General features: G+C 31.8%; 1 protein-coding gene across 1 annotated transcript in view; it reads right to left on the minus strand.

Annotated features, from left to right (window-relative positions):
* The window catches only part of LOC105143793 (epidermal retinol dehydrogenase 2), a 48,638-nt gene that overhangs the window by 14,392 nt on the left and 15,057 nt on the right, over positions 1–19,189 (minus strand). The window contains exons 4-5 of the mRNA XM_087410493.1: positions 13,898–14,022; positions 12,476–12,586 (exon numbers count right to left, since the gene is read on the minus strand). Of these exons, the coding sequence (XP_087266619.1) occupies positions 12,476–12,586; positions 13,898–14,022 (236 nt within the window). The remainder of the gene's footprint in view (positions 1–12,475; positions 12,587–13,897; positions 14,023–19,189) is intronic.

Genomic DNA, 19,189 nt, shown 5'->3' on the forward strand with positions numbered 1-19,189 from the left:
CTTTTATTTAATAAAAGGATAGAAATAATATATATTCTAATAATCTAATAATCTAAAATACAATAAAGCCATCTCTTTCTTTAGGTAATTTTCTAGATAATTTTGCACAAATTATTGCAAACATTGTTCCAATGATTCCAAATATTTATATTGAAGATATACAGGATGATCCATAATTCATCCGACAGAACTCATGGACAGGTAGAGCGGACTAAACTGAGATGGAAAATCCTCTATCATTTTACAATTTTCGCAATAATTAACGAGATATTAATCTCTAAATATCATCGAATATGCGCGTTCTACTATCAAATGTATGCCTATTGCCATCCCCATACTCCGCGGCCCGCGCGTCGAGCCGGTCGAGCTAGCAATGGGCGTATGCTTGATAGTAGGCCGGGCGAAATACGCGTGTATTCAGTAATCTTCAGAGATTAATACTTCGTTAATTATTGCGAAAATTGTAAAATGGTAGAAGACTTTCCAAAGTTTAGTCCGCTTTACCTATCCACGAGCTCTATCGGATGAATTATGGGACACCCTGTATAATTAAGCTGTAAAAAAATGTGATTTTCATAGAATATACTCTTTAAATTTCTTGAAGCGAAATCTCACTCCAAAAAAGTAGTAAGAATATTGTCACTATTGAAAATTAATAAAAATTGCATTCTTGAATAAGAATAGCAGATTTTCATTCTTTTTTGGAGCGAGGGTTTGGAATAAGATTCACTTTAAAAACGGAGAAACTTTTTTCCTTTGGAGTGAATCTCACACTAAAAGAGCAAATCTAGCTCCAAAAAAAGAATGAAAATCTATTTGAAATCATTCTTACTTAAGAGTGCAAATATTTTCACTCTTTTTCAATAGTGGCAGTATTTACATTATTTTGGAGTGAAATTTTACTCCAAGAAAGAGTGCAGCCAAGATGTTCTTTCAATTCTGGCTTGCCAACTTTGGAACGAAAAGTTCGTGCAAAATAAAAATATATATTTATATTCAGCTCAACGAGATTTTTTATTTAGTATCTATTTTAATTTTTAATTTCACTGCTATAATTAAAGGAACATGCCCCATACCCATTTGACCGCATTCTTTAGAGAGTAAGCAATAAAATTATATTAACATTTTGCACAAAAATTAAATAAGTTATTAATATCATAGAAATTAAATCGATTTTGTAAGATTTTTTTCTTTTATTTCTTGTAACAAAAAAACCTTGACAGAATTATTTTAAAAAATATTAATAAAAAGCCTTAGTGTCAATTATTCCAATCATTAATTTCATGTAAGGTAAGTGGTCCAACAATGAACTATGTAAATTTCAAGAGCTTATATCTCTCTCAATTATTGAGTTGAAGATCTGAATTTTGACATACAGTTTATAAATTTAATTGGCTACATACTAACAATAACTCTTAAGGGAATCCTAAAGTGAAGCTCTAACTCCAACGAAGTTACCAAAGGTCGCTGTTTTTCTACCGCAATGACATGTCTTTATACACTACCACATCAATATCTCACGCACTTATGATACACGCATCACAGTCGCACGTTCGTGTCAATTTTCGTATAATAAATTTATCGTAATAAACCGTTTAAGTCTAATTCTAAGAACTCGACGTTATTTGTTTATGCAAACTACGTGTTTGTGAATTACTATTTTGTAAGTACAGGCAAAACTTTCGTATCAAGTAAATATTGTCACGCTTGATAGCTTGAGACGCCATGTTAAGAAATGGTAAAAAATATATCAATTTCAAAATTTTTGGTTGTTCTTGATATAAACTCCACTTCACGAATACGTATTAATGCGTATACTTTAATCCTGGAAAAGAATTTTTGAATCTGTGAAAAAGAAAAAAAATATTTGTTATACAAAAATTATATGATTTAGTCGGTAATACGGCTTCAGTGTCCCTTTAAGTTATTTTTTAAATTCAGCCACAATTTCAATTATTTCAAAAAACGGAAAGTGGTTCATTGTGTACAAGAGATGTGTACATAAAGATGTGTAACTATGCTATTTTTAATAATGAACTACATGTTTTATACTGCAAATTGTTGGAATTATTTTAGTTTTGCTATATTTTTAAATGTTTACTTTTAAATAAATTATAAGATAGTAAGAATTCAAGAGGCCAACCGCCGCGTTTTTCTGCCAAATTCTTTCGTTTTGAATGAAAACGCGTCGAACGAGTATATTTTTATTAAGATTCCGGGAAAAAATGTTTTATGTATAATTGTATAAAATTATATAAAAATATATAATTTTATATAATTGTAATAAATATAAACTTAAGGGAGATAAGGTCTTCATAGAGAATGATTTGAGCTGGGAGGAAAGAAAATTACAAGAAAAAAATAAACAAGTGGGCGAAGGAACAAAGAGGCAAGGAGAAAGAAGTGAAAGTAGGAAGAGTAAGAATCAATAGAGTATGGAAAGGATGGATAGAGTTAGAAAAGGAGGAAAAAGAAAGGAGCAAAAAGAGGGAGGAAAACGAGAATATAATTGGGGAATAAAGAAGAAAAGAATTTCAGCTAAGCCAAGAAGGACAGTCGGGAGAGACAGAAAAAGAATAAAGGGAGGTATAGAAATAGAGATATAAAGATAAAATGAAGGCAATGAGAAAGGGAAAGAAACAGGAGGAGAAGGGGACAAAAAGAAAAAGACAAAAAGGAAAGACAAAGATATTGCTATTTTGGAATTGCGCAGGGAATATGGATAGGGATTTTTAGAGATTTAGAATTTAAAAAGTTTTGATTTCATGAATTTGTGCGAGATGTGGATGGAGGAAAAAGGGTGGGATTGTCTAAAAGGGAGATTACCTAAGTCTCACATATGTTACGTAACTTTGCAAGGAAAGGAAGTAGGAGAGGGAGAGCTAAAGATGGTTTTATAATTCGAAAAAGAAAAAAATTGGAGTGAACCGAAAGTAAAGTTTATTCAAAAAGAAGGGAAGGGTATTGTAAGCTCCGAATTTATAATAAACAAAGAAAAAATAAAGATTACATCGATGTAAGGAGGCAAGGAGCTAAGAACATAAAAGATAAATTAGAGGAATGTATAGAGGAAGGAGGGGAGGAAAATCTAATAATAGGGGGAGATTTCAATATAAGGATAGGTGAGCTAGGAGGTATGGAGATGGAAGGGGAGAACAAAGAGAGATATAGTAAGGATAAGTCGATAGGTAACGAAGCAAGAAGTTTTGTAAAATGGGTTATGGATAAAGAGCTACAAATTTTAAACGGGAGGACAGAAGGCGATTGGGAGGAAGAATATACGTAGGTGCGAGATGTAGTTCAATAATAGATCATGAATCAACGAGAATGTAACGGAAAAAACTATTAGGTGTTGGAATTAATTCGTAGCGTTTTACAAGTGATGGGAAGTACTTTCATTAATGTATTTTTTAATGCTCATGTGAAATAAATAACATTCTTTCATTAAAAAACGCTACGAATTAATTCCAACACCTAATATAGAATTTAAAAGAAAGGCAAGAGTGGACTCAAATCACATGTCGATTTGCTTAAGGATTAAGGAAGGAGAAGAAGGGGAAGCAGAAGAAGAAGAACAGGAAGAAAAAAGGATAGAGGAAGTTATAATCTGGACAAGAAAGCAATAAGGATATACAGAGAGCAAAGTGATGATAAGGAGACGCACGAGAAGGATGGTATAAAAAGAAAATGGGAAGAGATGTATGATAGTATATGGGGCGCTGATAAAGAAGAAGATAAGGAGGAAAAAAGAGATCTAGGATACAAAGACTGGGACAGAAGATGCACGTGAGGGAAAAGAAAGCTGAAAGAGGTTTACTGGAGCTGGTGAAAAAGAAAAATAGAAAGGAGAAAATATATCGAAGAAAGAAACAAATATAAGTAACTATTAGGGAAGAAACAAAAGGAAAAAAGAGAGAAAAAAAAGAGGAATTTAGAAATTTAAAAAGAGAGGCGGACATATAGAAATTTATAAATAAAAAGAGGAAAGAGGACATGAATAAATAACAGCAATAAGGAAGAATGAAGAAGCTACTTCATAAGTTTACTGGACGGTGTAGAAGAGAAAAATACAGATAAGAAGGATGTCAGAGAGAAAAAAGAGTTGAAGGAAGAGAAACTAGAGGAAGAGGAGATAAATAAGGTAATAGGAAAAATGAAAAAGAAAAAAGCAGCAGGGATAGATAGTATACCGATGTAGGCATGGAGAAGGCTTAAAGAAAAAAATAATATCTCTACTGAAGATGGTATGGAGGCAAGGCAGAATACCCAGGGATTAGAAGAGAGGCATAGATGCTTCTATATAAAAAAGGAGATAAGGAAAAAGTCAAGAACTATAGAGAAATATCGCTACTATGTACAAGATTTATGCGAAAATATTGAGGAATAGACTAGAGAGGGAAGCAGAAGGAAAAGGAATAATTCCAGAGATACAAATAGATTTTAGAAGAGGAAGATCGACAATGAGGAACATTTTTGTGCTGATCCGCATTATACAAAGGGAAAGAAGAGGAGACGGAGGAATTGGGAAAATTTACATGACTTTTGCGGACTTAAAGGCAGCCTTTGACAAGGTAGACAGAAATAGTTATGAGAAAGTTATGGGAAATTATGAGGAGAAAGGAGATAAGTAAGGAGTTAATAAAAAGAATTGAGAAGATATATGAAGAAACAAATGTAACAGTGAGAGTAAGGTCAGGAAACACAAGAAGTTTTTCAACAAAGAAAGGCGTGAGGTAGGAGTGTATAATGAGTCTACTCTTATTCAATTTACATATTGTGGATTTACATCCAGAATCAAGGAAGGGGAATATAGGCAGTGTGGAATTAGGAGGGGATAGGATACGGAATTTAACATATGCGGACGATGTAGTATTAATATTGAAAAATAGGATAACTCCATCATATAAGATATGATGGATACACTCAAAAGATTTTTAGCAGAGAGATGTTTAGAACTGTGTGCGAAAAAAACAAAGGTGTTGGTATGTAATCGAAAAGCTAGAGAAAGGACAGAAATTTGAAAATGGGATAAGAAAGAAATAAAGGAGATGCAGAATTTTTAATATTTAGGTTTTGTCATAAATAGGAGAGAATCATAAGCACCAGATTAAGAAGTTATGTAGAAAAGGATAAATGGTGGCAAGAAAAGTGGGGGTTAGGAGAAAGAATGTGCAGAAATGATTTTAAGAGGAGATGAATATTATTTAGATACTTGGTACAGAATAAAATGGCTTACGTGGTTGAGATATGGGGATGGGAGGAAATGGAGGAACTAGAAAAGGTAGTGATGAATTATATTAGATGGATTTTTAACCTAGACTTTAGCACAAGGTATATAATAATGAGGGAACTGGCTATGGATAAGTTAAGGGTAAGGTTGGGTATTAAGGAGATATAAGGAGGAAAAGATTAGGGAAAAGAAAATAAGGAACCTAGTGAGGATATGATAGAAAGAGAAAAAGCGTTATGGAACGATACATACGGCAAGGAGAGGGAAAGATATTACAATAGAAATGGGTAGGAGATAAAGGAGAAGGAAGTAAAAATGGGAGAGGATGGTTTCAAAGAAGGATTAATTAATAGAGAAAAAGAGGCACAAAGACAGTAGAAAGATAGCAGAATTATGAGAGCCAGATATAATGAGAAATACGCACACACACACACACACACACACAAAGAAATAAGTTGTACACAAAATAATAAGTAGACTGCGGAATCCCAGCATACCTTAAACAAGAAATCTGAAGGAATGGAGTAGAGGAGATGAAATGAGGGCCTTGATAAACTTAAGGTGCGAAAATTTAGATGAGACAATAAGTATTGGCTAGAAGAAAGTAGAAGAAGTTGTGTATGTTGTGGTAGAGGGAGGGACAATCTGAAGCATTATGTGAGAGAATATAACAAAGTCAAAGGTAGATTTATTAATTAGGCGAGGAAGGAAGTAAAGTATTAGAGAGATTGTAGGAAGAAGACTTAGACATGACTAAGGAGAGATGTTAAAGAGACTGTGGAAGGAGGAGAGTACGAGAGAGAAAATAGGGGAAGGAAAAAATGATAGAAAAGAGTGACAGAAAAGGCTGAAAGGATGTAAGAGTAAGAACAAAGGTTAAGATACTATAAGGGCAGGTAGGAAAGTAAAAACTACTATAAATAGGAACTGCGAAGATAGAAATAAGTGCGTAAGTGCGAAAACTGTACATAGGGCTGTGAAATGAGTTGTGATCTAGGATAAGTAGAAATAATATTGTCAGTAATCATTGTGAAGAGAATATAATAAGATAGATTTTATTATTATTATAAAGAGAGTATGAAAGAAGTGGTAGTAATAGGCTATAGAGCTTTAAAAGGTATGGATGGACGAATGAGTTAAGGACCCTATTGTAAACCAAGTCCCCTTCTTGATGATGTATGCTGAAGTGAAATAAATTCTATTCTATTTTATTATATATAATTGAAATATTTTGTATATAAAAAATTTATATAATTATTAGGTGTACAAATAAGTTTCCGCCGTTTGACAAAAGACGACGCCACTAGCAAGCTATGGTTAAAATTGTCTGATGTAAAACATTATATCGTAAGGTTGGACATCTATCAACAATATAACCTTGAAATACTAGCGATTTTGTATCAGCATCATATTTTTTTTTGTGCGAAAATGCCGAGTTTTGAACCGAATAAGCGTCATTTGCGGGAACTTTTGATTTACTTCTTTAATTTATAGAAATATGCAGCTGAGGCTCATGGAGCCTGTAGAAGCATATGGTGAAGCTGCCTTAAGTGAGAGAAGTTGTCGTGAATGGTTTCAAAAATTTAAGAACGGTGAATTTGACGTCGAAGACAAAGAACGTAGCGAAAGGCTGAAAGTGTACGAAGACGCGGAATTGGAAGCATTGAATGAAGATTCGTGCCAAACGCAAAAAGAACTTTGCATTAGGACACTTACATTAGGAGCATTTGAACACTTACATTAGGAGTGACTCAACAAGCAATTTCACATCGTTTGAAATCATTGGGAATGATTCAAAAGCAAGGGAATTGGGTTCCATATGAACTGAAGCCGAGAAACGTTGAACGCCGATTTTCCATATGTGAAATGCTGCTTGTCAGGCATAAACGAAAGGATTTTTTACATCGTATAGTCATTGGTGATGAAAAATGGATCCACTACGATAACCCAAAGAAGAGGAAATCATGGGGATCACCTGGCTATGCTTCAACATCGACAGCCAAGCCGAATATTCATGGAAAAAAACTCATGTTGTGTATTTGGTGGGATCAACTTGGTGTCGTGTATTATGAGTTGTTCAAACCGAACGAAACCGTTACTGGGACTCTCTACCGAACACAATTGATGAGATTGAGCACTCAAGGAAAAACGCGCCCATTACTACTCCAGGCATGACAAAATTATTCTCCTGCATGATAATGCTCGACCACATGTTGCGGCGCCGGTCAAAACCTACATGGAAACACTCAATTGGGAAGTTCTACCCCACTCGTCGTATTCACCAGACATTGCCCCTTCCGATTACTATCTATTTCGATCGATGGCGCATGGCCTGTCTGAGCAGCACTTCACATCATATGAAGATATCAAAAATTGAATCGATAATTGGATAGCCTCAAAAGATGAAGCGTTCTTCCAACGCGATATCTGTATGCTACCAGAAAGATGGGAAAAAGTAATGGCGATGGACAATACTTTCAATAAAACGTTATGTATCGTTCTTTCACAATAAATGCTTAATTTTTTGATAAAAAACGGTGGAAACTTATTTGTATACCTAATATATATAATTATATATAAAAAAAGGTATATATAAAAAATAGGTCATTTTGAAGGGAATTTAGTAAGCTTTAAGATAATGTTATGTAAAATTTAATTTAAATTTCTTTTTTTTTTATAAATTAAAAAAATGTAAAAAGTGAACAAATCGCAAAGTAAAAAAATTGTGCTTCTAATATGATGTTCCAAGAAATCGATAATAAAACACAAAGTACATCAGTATTGCGATTAAAAAACTTTATTTAATGTTTCCAAAATACAAATAAACACAGCCAGTGCGCGTACACAATGAATGAATATGCGATGCATTGTACCTAGCTGATTCGTCTTCAGGTAGTTGGAACCAAGCATCGCAGAAACTAGCACTGTTTATTCCGATTATCCTTTTTATTATTGTATAATTACATTTATACTTTAGCAACGATTTTCACTATAATATAGAAGAACAAGTTATTTCATATTAGAAATATGATGGGTATCTCATTACGATTTCCACGCCTTACGATTTTATGATTATCAAATCTAACTTCTGTAATTAAGCAATTCAACATATCAAATATTTTTCTATTAGTACGATCTTATTCTATTACCACATGAAGATTTATTGCCAAATATTTTACTTATTAAATAATAAACAAGGTTTAAAAGCTCATCTCAAAGAAACTTGAAGATATCTAAATTCTAAAATTTTTTTTTGTAACGACAGGCATGATCTAATAATAAATTTTCCAGTAAACAGTTTTCAATCCAAAAACAATAAATTCATGGTGGAACCAATAGATAGCGTTTATTAGTTTAGCGGAAACGTCGCTACCTCATATTAGGAATCTATTTTTTAATAGCGGGCTTTCCTCTATTTTTGATATTTATTCAATATCTTTATAATATTAAATATGTATATTAAAAATACATTTTAGGAACACTATCTACTGATTAGTAAATTGTTATTTTTCCCATATAGCATGAAATATTTCAGAAATATTCCAATACATATGAAATATTTCAAAAATATTTCATATTTTAAATTATAAAATTATAAATTTCATATTTTAATATAAAAATATATATAACACATATACCATGAATGTGTATAATATACCCAGTAAACGAGAATAAATTTAAATGAATAGAAATTAATTTATTTTGACATTTTCGAATTCGCGCTTTTGATTTTTCGAATCCATGAATACATCTAATTTCAACATATAATAATAAATAGCTCTTTTGTATTTTAATTCATTTCAATCAAAAATTAATATAATATAGACATAAATACATTCAAATTTAACACGATTAATAGCTTATTTCGTATTTTAATTCATTTCAATCAAAAAATAATACAATAATCCTTAGGAGAATTTACTTTAGAAAACTTAAAAAAATACTTAAAATTGACTATAGAGAAAAACCTAAGAAATAAAGGTAAATTTGAACATTTTAAACTTTTTTTTTTAAATAATTTCAAAACTACTTAAGAACAACTAAAAAGGAAAGGAACTAATACTCTGTGCCGATTATTTAAAAATTTTAGATTATTTTGGCTTAATCTTTTACAGACTTTAAATACCTCAAAATTTTTTTAATAAATTCTTAATTACTTTAAAAACTTTAACTTCGTTAAAAGCAAAATTTTCTCAAGGGTAAATTATCCAATTCAATATGATGAATAGGACATTTATATTTCTACCCATTTATATCCAAAGTACTTATGTAGTAAATAAGTACTTAATGAATACATCCTAGTTCAAAATTATAAACATGAACTCAATAAACATAAGTCTCAATAATTTAATTCTTAATCTTTAATTCATTTCCATTAAAAAAAATTCAACATAGCTAATTTGTAAGCTGTGAATACATCATAGTTCAAAATTATGAAAATACGCACTTTTATTTCAATAAAAAAAATTATAACAGAAATATATAAGCCCAGAATTATTTTATATCCGAATACAATATGGAATAAGAATATTTTTGTTTCGATCGAAATCAATATAAAAGTGCTGTTCTATTAAGTATCTATCTAAATAAAGAATTATAATAAAATTAAAATATTTACGAAGAATTTATGCTCTCAGACATCAATTAATTTCAATCCAGGCTCTAAAGCACAAATTCGGATCAATTAAAATGAATTGTAATTTTTAATTCATTTCAATCCATTCTCGTTTACTGGATACACGTATAATATGTACATATATACAAATAATATACAGGGTGTTTGATAAGTAACGATAAAACTCTCATATAGGGATATCGTAGAGGACTAAACTGACAATGAATCAAAAAGTTCTTTCACATTTTGCAATTTTCGCAATAATTAACAAAATGTCAATTATTAAAAATCATCAAATATTGGTTTTTAATAATTTTTTACTCAAGTACTGTTAACTTTACAGAAAAACGGTAAGAGACAAAAATTTTCTTTGCATAGAACTCTAAGAATTTTTTCAGGATTTTTTATTAACTTTTTAGTACTGCATTTTCTTATTAGCAACTATTTTTCTAACATGAGAAAATGCGGTACTAAACAATTCTGAAAAAATTTTCAGAATTCTATAAAAAAAAAAATAAACAATTTTCATTACTTTGTTTTTTTGTAAAGTTGATAGTACTTGAATAAAAAATTATTGAAAACAAATATTCAGCGATTTTTAGTAATTAATATTTTATTAAATATTGCGAAAATTATAAAATGATAGAGAACTCAGTTTATATTCTATCTCTATACTAGAATTTTATCGTTACTTATTAAATATCCTGTGCGTGCGTGCGTGCGTGCGTGCGTGCGTGCGTGCGTGCGTGCATGCGTGCGTGCGTGCGTGCAACGAAGTTTCGACATTTAAAAAAAATTCGGGACATCCTGTATTAATTATATATATGCTTATGTATATATTTAAATCTTTTTTAAGTTCAATCTTAAGTGCAATCTTAAGATGTCATGAACCAATCAGAGAACTATATTAGCATCTTTAAAACATTACTTAACAAGATCTTAAATTAAGAAATATAAATACTAATCTAAATATATATAAAAGTCAATATATGTCATATATGTATTAGGTGTTGGAATTAATTCGTAGCGTTTTTAATGAAAGAATGTTATTTATTTCACATGAGCATTAAAAAATACATTAATGAAAGTACTTCCCATCACTTGTAAAACGCTTTACGAATTAATTCCAACCCCTAATACATATATATATATATATATATATATATATATATATACAAATATACATATACATGCATATATATGTAAACATAAATAAAATAGGCTCAAGTGATTAATGGCCAGTTGTCCCACCTTTTTAAATTTTATCTGTTATGTAAAGCTGGCAATCCGTGTATGTAATTGAATAATCTTGCTACTTAATCAACAGGTAAAATTTATCAAAAGGTAGAACAATCGAGCCTAAATCAAATTAAATAATGCCAATATGAATCAAGATATTTACGTGTAAATTAAAATATACATATACGTGCATCTATGTATTATTCTTGACTTTCTCTTAATATAATATTGTTCTTATATTTATCGATTTTTTAAATATTTCCTATATATTCAGACAGGTATATATTTTTTTATTTCAAGACCTTTTTAATACTTAAAATGCTAATACAATTCTCTGATTGATTTGTAATTAAAATTGTACTTAGGATAGTTTCAAACATAAGAATCGACTATGGATCGGTCTTAATATCATTTTATTTTTTATCTTATATATTTTTAAGCCGCTCTTGTAAATGAACACATTTACTATATTAATTAAGACTGATAAATCATATTTTGCAAACATATTTTGCAAATTTTAATTAAGTAGTTCTACGAACTATCTGTACAAGAATAATATTACAAAAAAATTGCAGAGAAATTATCGAGAATATATTACGCAATATAATACTCATATGGCAATTATTATGATTGAAATATTTAATTTTGATGTATTGTGAGAAGCATAAAGTAATAATGAGTAATAATATATCGAGTGAATACAATATATGCACAAAAGTAAAATCAACGTAATTACATTTTACAACGATTCAAAACGAATGAAAGTCTGTGAGTAGATCATCGATTAAGTAAGAATTCGAATTAAGGAATTATTTGTGTTTAGCAAGCGTGCCGCTAGCTCATGCGTGTCGCAACACACAGACTATGCTACAGTATACTACAGCACCGCTTGTTCGTCGACAACCTATTTGACCGGTTCTTGCACCTGACCACGGCAATAAACGGGAGAAACGAAATGGAATGCCTTTCTCCGTTGATTCTCCTGGATAATCGAATGAGACGGCAGCTCGCGATACTTCTTGAATTCGAACTCAATTTATGGATTTGTGATAAATCATATAATTAAAAATATTAGTCGCATATTTCGATCGATTCAACCATTTCGCAATCAATGATTTGTTGCAAAATCTATGCGCGAAAGACTAAGAACAAATAAAACCTCTTTTCGTAATATCTCGACAATATTTCGATTCTACTTTCTTCGCCTTAAAAAAAATTTTCAAATTATTCCAAATAGTAATTGATATAATTCAGATTTCAAAAAATTTCGCAATAAATGAAATCACATTCGCTATATCGACGTTCAATTTCTCGATACCAATATAAATAACACGAGATAATTTACTTCAGCGATTGGAATAATTTTGTGCAAAGTATGACTTTCTACTTACCCAAAAGTGGCTCATGATATTAACATCCATCGTCCTGATAATAAGTTCGTCCGGAGTGTCCAGAAATTTCATTCCCGTAACAATGCCCGCATTATTGATAAGAACCGTTACCTATAATGTATTATTTAATTGTAAGTAAAATAAATAAATTTTAAAAAAATAATTATTTTTTATTGAAAGTGTTGTTTCAAGCTTGTATGAATTTTTTTTGTGTTTGAAAGAAATAAATACTTTGCACTCAAGTGAAAATAACGATTAGAGAGTATGCATAATACATACTATACTTCTAAACGCAAAATGTCAGAGGCACATCTAAAATGACAAAAAGCCATGTTTTTCGCAGTTCTTAAAATAGGTCGGACTCACATATCGAGTCCAGCGTATCGCAATACTATAGCGCAACATAAATAATTTCATAATATCGTCCGCAGAAAAGTTCTCATCGCGCGATGAATAAATTGGTTAATCGCAGATAATTCGTTTCCTAAAAAGACGCTTTAATGCTGTCCAAGCATTCATAAGCTACTCATGTTGTCAAACGCGATCGCGATATAAATCAAAACTAATAACAAAAAAATAATCTTAAAGTGGATTCCGAGTTACATAAAGCACATGAAGTATCGTTTTATTTTTCTTTATTATTTGGTAAACAACAAGATGCATCATGCGCTTCATGCATAACTCGGAACGCATCGCTTAAATGCATTGATATTATAATTTATAATAAGCGAATTTTTAAATAAGAGAAGAACCTTCGACCGATTTGTCTTTCGACATTATATTTCGAGCAAACATATTTTCGATTAATTTTATTCGATTAATTTTACTAAATAATTAATAGAATAATTTTTACTAAATAATTAATGGAATAATTTTAACTCGATATAACTTTTCGTGAACGTGACAAACGCGATGATACCATTATATTTGTAGTACATTTATACTTATTTAAACTAGAATAATTTCAGTCTTTCATAAAACAATATCATTATCAAAATACTAGAGTTGGCAAACTTTACTTTTTAATTACTTTGTCATTACTTTTTATGGTAAACAATTTGATGACAATGTTGCAATTTTTTATGATGATAACGCTAACTAATTAAACGCTAAGGTTGTACTAAGGTTAGAAAAATCACTTTGAAAAGTAACTTGTCACCATTACTAAAAAAAGTTACTTAAAAAAAGTAACAAGAAAAAAAGTAACACATTACAAATTAGGAATTATTTTTTTTAGTAACGAATGACTTTTTCAACCCATTACAAGTAATTGCCTTTTCTAACTTCGATGTTGGCATTACCGTCATAAAAAATTCACGTCTCATTCCATGTCTCATTATCAAATAATTATTATAACAAGGTAACAGCGTTACAAATAATTCGTTACTTGCCAATCTGCAAAATTATTACAATTATGTTTACCTTGCCGATCTCTTCCCTGATAATTTTGGCCTTTTTATATATGTCTGTCCGATCGCACAAGTCGCAAACGTAGCCATAACACGTACCTCCGGCCGCCCGAACAAGTTTAATAGTTTCCTCAATGCCTGAAATAAAATAAAAAACGATATTCGAAAACGCTATATGTCTTATACTTTACGTATATATTGGGAGTACAAATTAGTTCGGTTAATTTTCCAAAAGCTGGCTTCGGCTGTTGTGAATGGTTCATAGTGACAACAGATTTTGGCGTTTTCAGAGAGGTTAGACATCTACTAATAATATTCAGTTTATATCGCTTTAAGTTTCATACAAAAACTGATTTAAAAAAATTGATTTTTACTGTGTTTGAAATGTCAAATTTTGTGTTAACCAAGCAGCATTTGCGGGAGGTTCTAATTTTTTGCTTTAATTGGAAGAAAAGTGTAGCTGAAGTCCATCGAATGCTTGTCGAAGTTTATGGTGACACTGCTCCAACTGATAAATCATGTAGGGAATGGTTTCGACATTTCAAGGATGGAGATTTCAGCGTTGAAGACAAGTCTCGCTCTGGACAGCCAAAAAAATTCGAAGACAAAGAATTAGAGGCATTACTCGAAGAAGATCAGAGTCAAACGCAAGAGGAGCTTGCAGAATTATTGGGAGTAACTCAACAAGCCATTTCTGCACAATTGAGAGCCATGGGAATAATTGAAAAACAATGAAATTGGGTGTCTTATGAACTGAAACCGAGAGACGTTGAAAGGCGATTTTTCACTTGCGAACAGCTGATTCAAAGACAACAAAGAAAAGGTTTTTTGCATCGGATTGTGACTGGAGATGAGAAGTGGGTATTCTACGATAACCCCAAGAAGAAAAAATACTACGCTAAGCCCGGTCAATCGTTACCATCGACCTCAACATCAACACAAAGCCGAACATTCATGGTTCAAAGATCATGCTCTGTATCTGCTGGGACCAAAAGGGTGTTGTTTACTATAAGCTGCTAAAACCTGGCAATTCCATTACGGGCGATCGATATCGGCTACAATTGATTCGTTTGAGCATTGCGAGAAAAACGTCCGGAATACGAGCAAAGACATGATAAAGTTATTTTTCTTCATGACAACGCTCGGCTTCATGTCGCTAAAATCGTAAAAAAATATTTGGAAACGCTCAAATGGGATGTTTTACCGCACCCGCCATATTCTCCGAACATTGCTCCTTCTGATTACTGATTGTTCCGAAGGATGTAGCACGATTTGGCAAGTCATCGGTTCACTTCTTTTGCAGAAATCGAAAATTGGCTCCAAAATTGGATCGCCTCCAAAGATGAGTCATTTTTCGAGATGGAATTCGAAAATTGCCTGAGAGATGGGGAAAAGTAGTAGCCAGCGATGGACAATAATTAATCTGTTCATTCATTTTGTTTTGAAATAAATACATTTTTGAACACAAAAAAATGAACCGAACTAATGTGTACTCCTAACAGTTATTTCAACAGCAATAATAACAGCAATTACGTGCACGTCTTACATCTTCTACTCAGAAAACAAATTTGTATTATGAGGTGTAAGTGAAATACTACAAATCAAATTTATAAGACAAAAGAAAGTCCCAAGAGAAAAGAAAAATAATTTTTACATTAGTTGCGTTCAACAGAATGTTTATTTTCCTACTGTTTGAAAGTTTTCTTCGCGCTCATTGGATTATACTTTTAGATTTGAAGATATAATCCAATCAGGGTGAAGAAAATTTCCAATAATTACAAAATAAACATTCTGCTAAACGCGACTATTACAAAATCGTTATTACTTTCTTGGTGATTCTAATCTATTCATTATAACATTGACTTACAAGCAATATTCTATTTTAGAAGAAATAGTGATCCATTATTAATATCTCTATAAAAAGTTTTTAATTATACATGTATAAGCATTACACACTGTCCTGGTGCAAAAAAGGACCTCGCACAAACTTTATGGAAATTGAATTTCGGTCGAATTGGCTGAAAATTTTATAGATCTTATTGTCCTGATAAAAAGTTTCCACAGGCACGATTATAATGAACCGTTGCATTTCTATGATTCATTTTTTTAAACGAGCTAATACTACAATATCTTATTTTCAACGAGTACGGTGTATTCCTATGTCATTATTTGCATTTTCTATTTTTATTTTTAAGTAAAGAATTATAAAGATAGTATTAATTGGTTCTCACAATACGTGCTTGATTATTGTGAGTTCCCTTGCTTCTCATAAATCGAGATGGTTAAATCTCTAAAATCAAGTTATCGATCTCGATAGATTAGAGATTTAATGTAGCTTTTTTTATAAGAAGCAATCAATTCAACATTATCCTTATAACATTTTTTTACTTAAAAATATATACAAAAATTGCAAATAATGACATAGGAATGCACTGTACTCATTAAAAATAAGATATTATATTAGGTGTTGGAATTAATTCGTAGCGTTTTTTAATGAAAGAATGTTATTTATTTCACATGAGCATTAAAAAATACATTAATGAAAGTACTTCCCATCACTTGTAAAACGCTACGAATTAATTCCAACACCTAATAGTATTAGCTCGTTTTAAAAAAAGACACCTCGTAAAAGTGAAACTATTCATTATAGGGAATCGTGCCTGTGGAAACTTTTTATCAGCACAAAATTTACAACATATGAAATTTTCAGTCAATTCGACCAAAATTCAATTCCCATAAGATTTATGCGGATCTTTTGTGAGAGTTTGTCTGAAAAATATAAGTGAATAACTTTGTTTCCGTCGTTTTCCTATAGATGGCTTTAGTTGTAAGTGATGGTCGAAATAAATAGATCATAGACGTCATACAATAAACTTGGGCATCTGTCAACATAACACCATAGAAACATTAGTCGATTTGTGTCTGCATCATAAAGTTATTCTCGATTGAAAATGTCAATTTACGAGCCAAATTCTCGTCATTTGCGGGAGGTTTTAATTTTCTGCTTCAATATGAAGAAATCTGCGGCTGAGGCTCATCGAATGCTCTCAAATACTTATGGTAAGACCGCTGTTAGTCAAAGAACGTCGTGAGTGGTTTCAACGCTTCAAGAACGGCAAATTTTGACGTCGAAGACCGACATAGCGGTGAAAGAGAGAAGATTTTCGAAGATGCAGAATTGGAGGTATTACTTGATCAAGACTCGTGTCAAAATCAAAAAGAATTGGCACGATCATTGGGAGTGACTCAACCAGCCATTTCAAAACGCCTCAAAGCCATGGGAATGATTCAGAAGCAAGGAAATTGAGTGCCATACGAGTTGAAGCCGAGAGATATTAAACGACGTTTGTTTGCTTGTGAACAGCTGCTTGAAAGGCAAAGACGGAAGGATTTCTGCATCTCATTGTGACTGGAGACGAAAAATGGGTTCATTACGATTACCTCAAGCGCAGAAAATCATGGGAAGTTCCCGGCCATGCTTCCACGTCGACGGCCAAATATTCACGGCTCCAAGGTCATGCTCTGTATTTGGTGGGACCAGCTCGGCATAGTGTATTATGAGCTGTTAAAACCGACTGAAACAATCAGGCGATCGGTATCGAACGCAATTGATGCATTTGAGCCGAGCATTGAAAGACAAACGGCCGCAATACAACGAGAGACACGATAAAGTGATTTTACAGCATGACAATGCTCGACCCCATGTTGCGAAAGTGATCAAGACATACTTGGAAACATTGAAATGGGAAGTCCTATCCCACCCGCCGTATTCTCCAGACGTTGTTCCCTCTGACTATCACTTATTTCGATCAATGGCACACGGTCTGGCTGACCAGCACTTCCGGTCTTATGAAGAAGTAAAAAATTGGATTGATTCGTGGATCGCCTCAAAAGATGACCAGTTTTTTCGACGCGAGATTTATACGCTGTCCGAAAGATGAGAGAAAGTAGGTCAGCGATGGACAATACTTTGAATCATAAATGTATATAACCAGTTTTTTACAATAAAGCCTCGAATTTCGGAAAAAAAACGGCGGAAGCAAAGTTATACACCTAATATAATAGAATGTATCATTTAAAATCTGTAACTTTTGTAGAATACAAAAAAAATATTATTTTAAACTGTAATGTGTGAAACACAATCGATAAACTATATTGGTCGAAGCTAGATTTTTTATGCTTTAAAATAATTCAGTGTGAATTATATATATATATATATATATATATATATATATATATATATATATATATATATAGGGTGTCTGGAAATTATCGTCAAATATTTCATGAGCAGGTAGAGCGGACTAATCTGAGTCGAAAAGTCCTCTATTATTTTATAAATCTCTAAATCCAATAATTAATGAGATATTAATCCTTAAAGAGTATATACGCCTACCGATCGCTTGGCGCGCGAACAATGGGGATAACCTGACAAGCGTATTGTCTGAGCTATGGCGCGGCGCGGGGCATGTATACACTTCGCAGTAGGCCGGGCGAGTGCGCGTATTCGGCTATTTTTAAGGATTAATATCTCAATATCTTAACTATTGAGGAAACTTACAAAATGGTTTCGACTCAGTTTAGTCCGCTCTACCTGCCCATGAAATATTTGGCGATTATTTGGTAATTGATTTAAGATAATTAAAGGATGTAGAATTTAAAAAAAAACAAGCGTTTTATGATCACTTTTGCAGTTTATTGTTCTAAAATTTGTTCTAAAAGTTCAAAAGGATCCATGTCCAAATCAAACCTACAGTACAGTAGATAGGCATTTGTTTATTGGATCCTGACATTTTCCAAAAAATTGACTTCCTACTCAGTTCAGCAACTGATCGGCCAATCGAACATAACGAGATAAAAGTAAATTTGAATGAAATACTGCAATCTATTTGTCCACTTCCAAAAGCGCCTCCACGTAAAAATACCAATCGGAAACGAAAACCGGAAAAAATAACTATTTTAACTGATGATGCTACGATTGAAACTATTGCTATAAAGGAAGCAACGAAACAAACGCATCATCTAAAAAAAAAACGCAAAGGAGATCAAGAAACACTAAAGAGCCAAATAAGTCAGCTAATTCATCGAAGAAAGAAGATTTGCCTGATTGTAGTACTGGTAAATAGTGTTCCTTAGACCAGATCTGGTCTTAGGAACACTAAATTAATAAAATATCATCAGACTCATATTAATTGAATTTTTATTGATTTCAATTTTAATAATATAACTGTCAGTTTTTTCTAATAAAATTTTATCTTTAACTATTAAATTGCTTATTTTTGCTCAATATTAACAAAAATAAATT

This window comes from Acromyrmex echinatior, chromosome 1 (assembly GCF_024713525.1).
Source record: "Acromyrmex echinatior isolate Ae372 chromosome 1, ASM2471352v2, whole genome shotgun sequence".
NCBI classification, from domain to species: Eukaryota; Metazoa; Arthropoda; class Insecta; order Hymenoptera; family Formicidae; genus Acromyrmex; species Acromyrmex echinatior.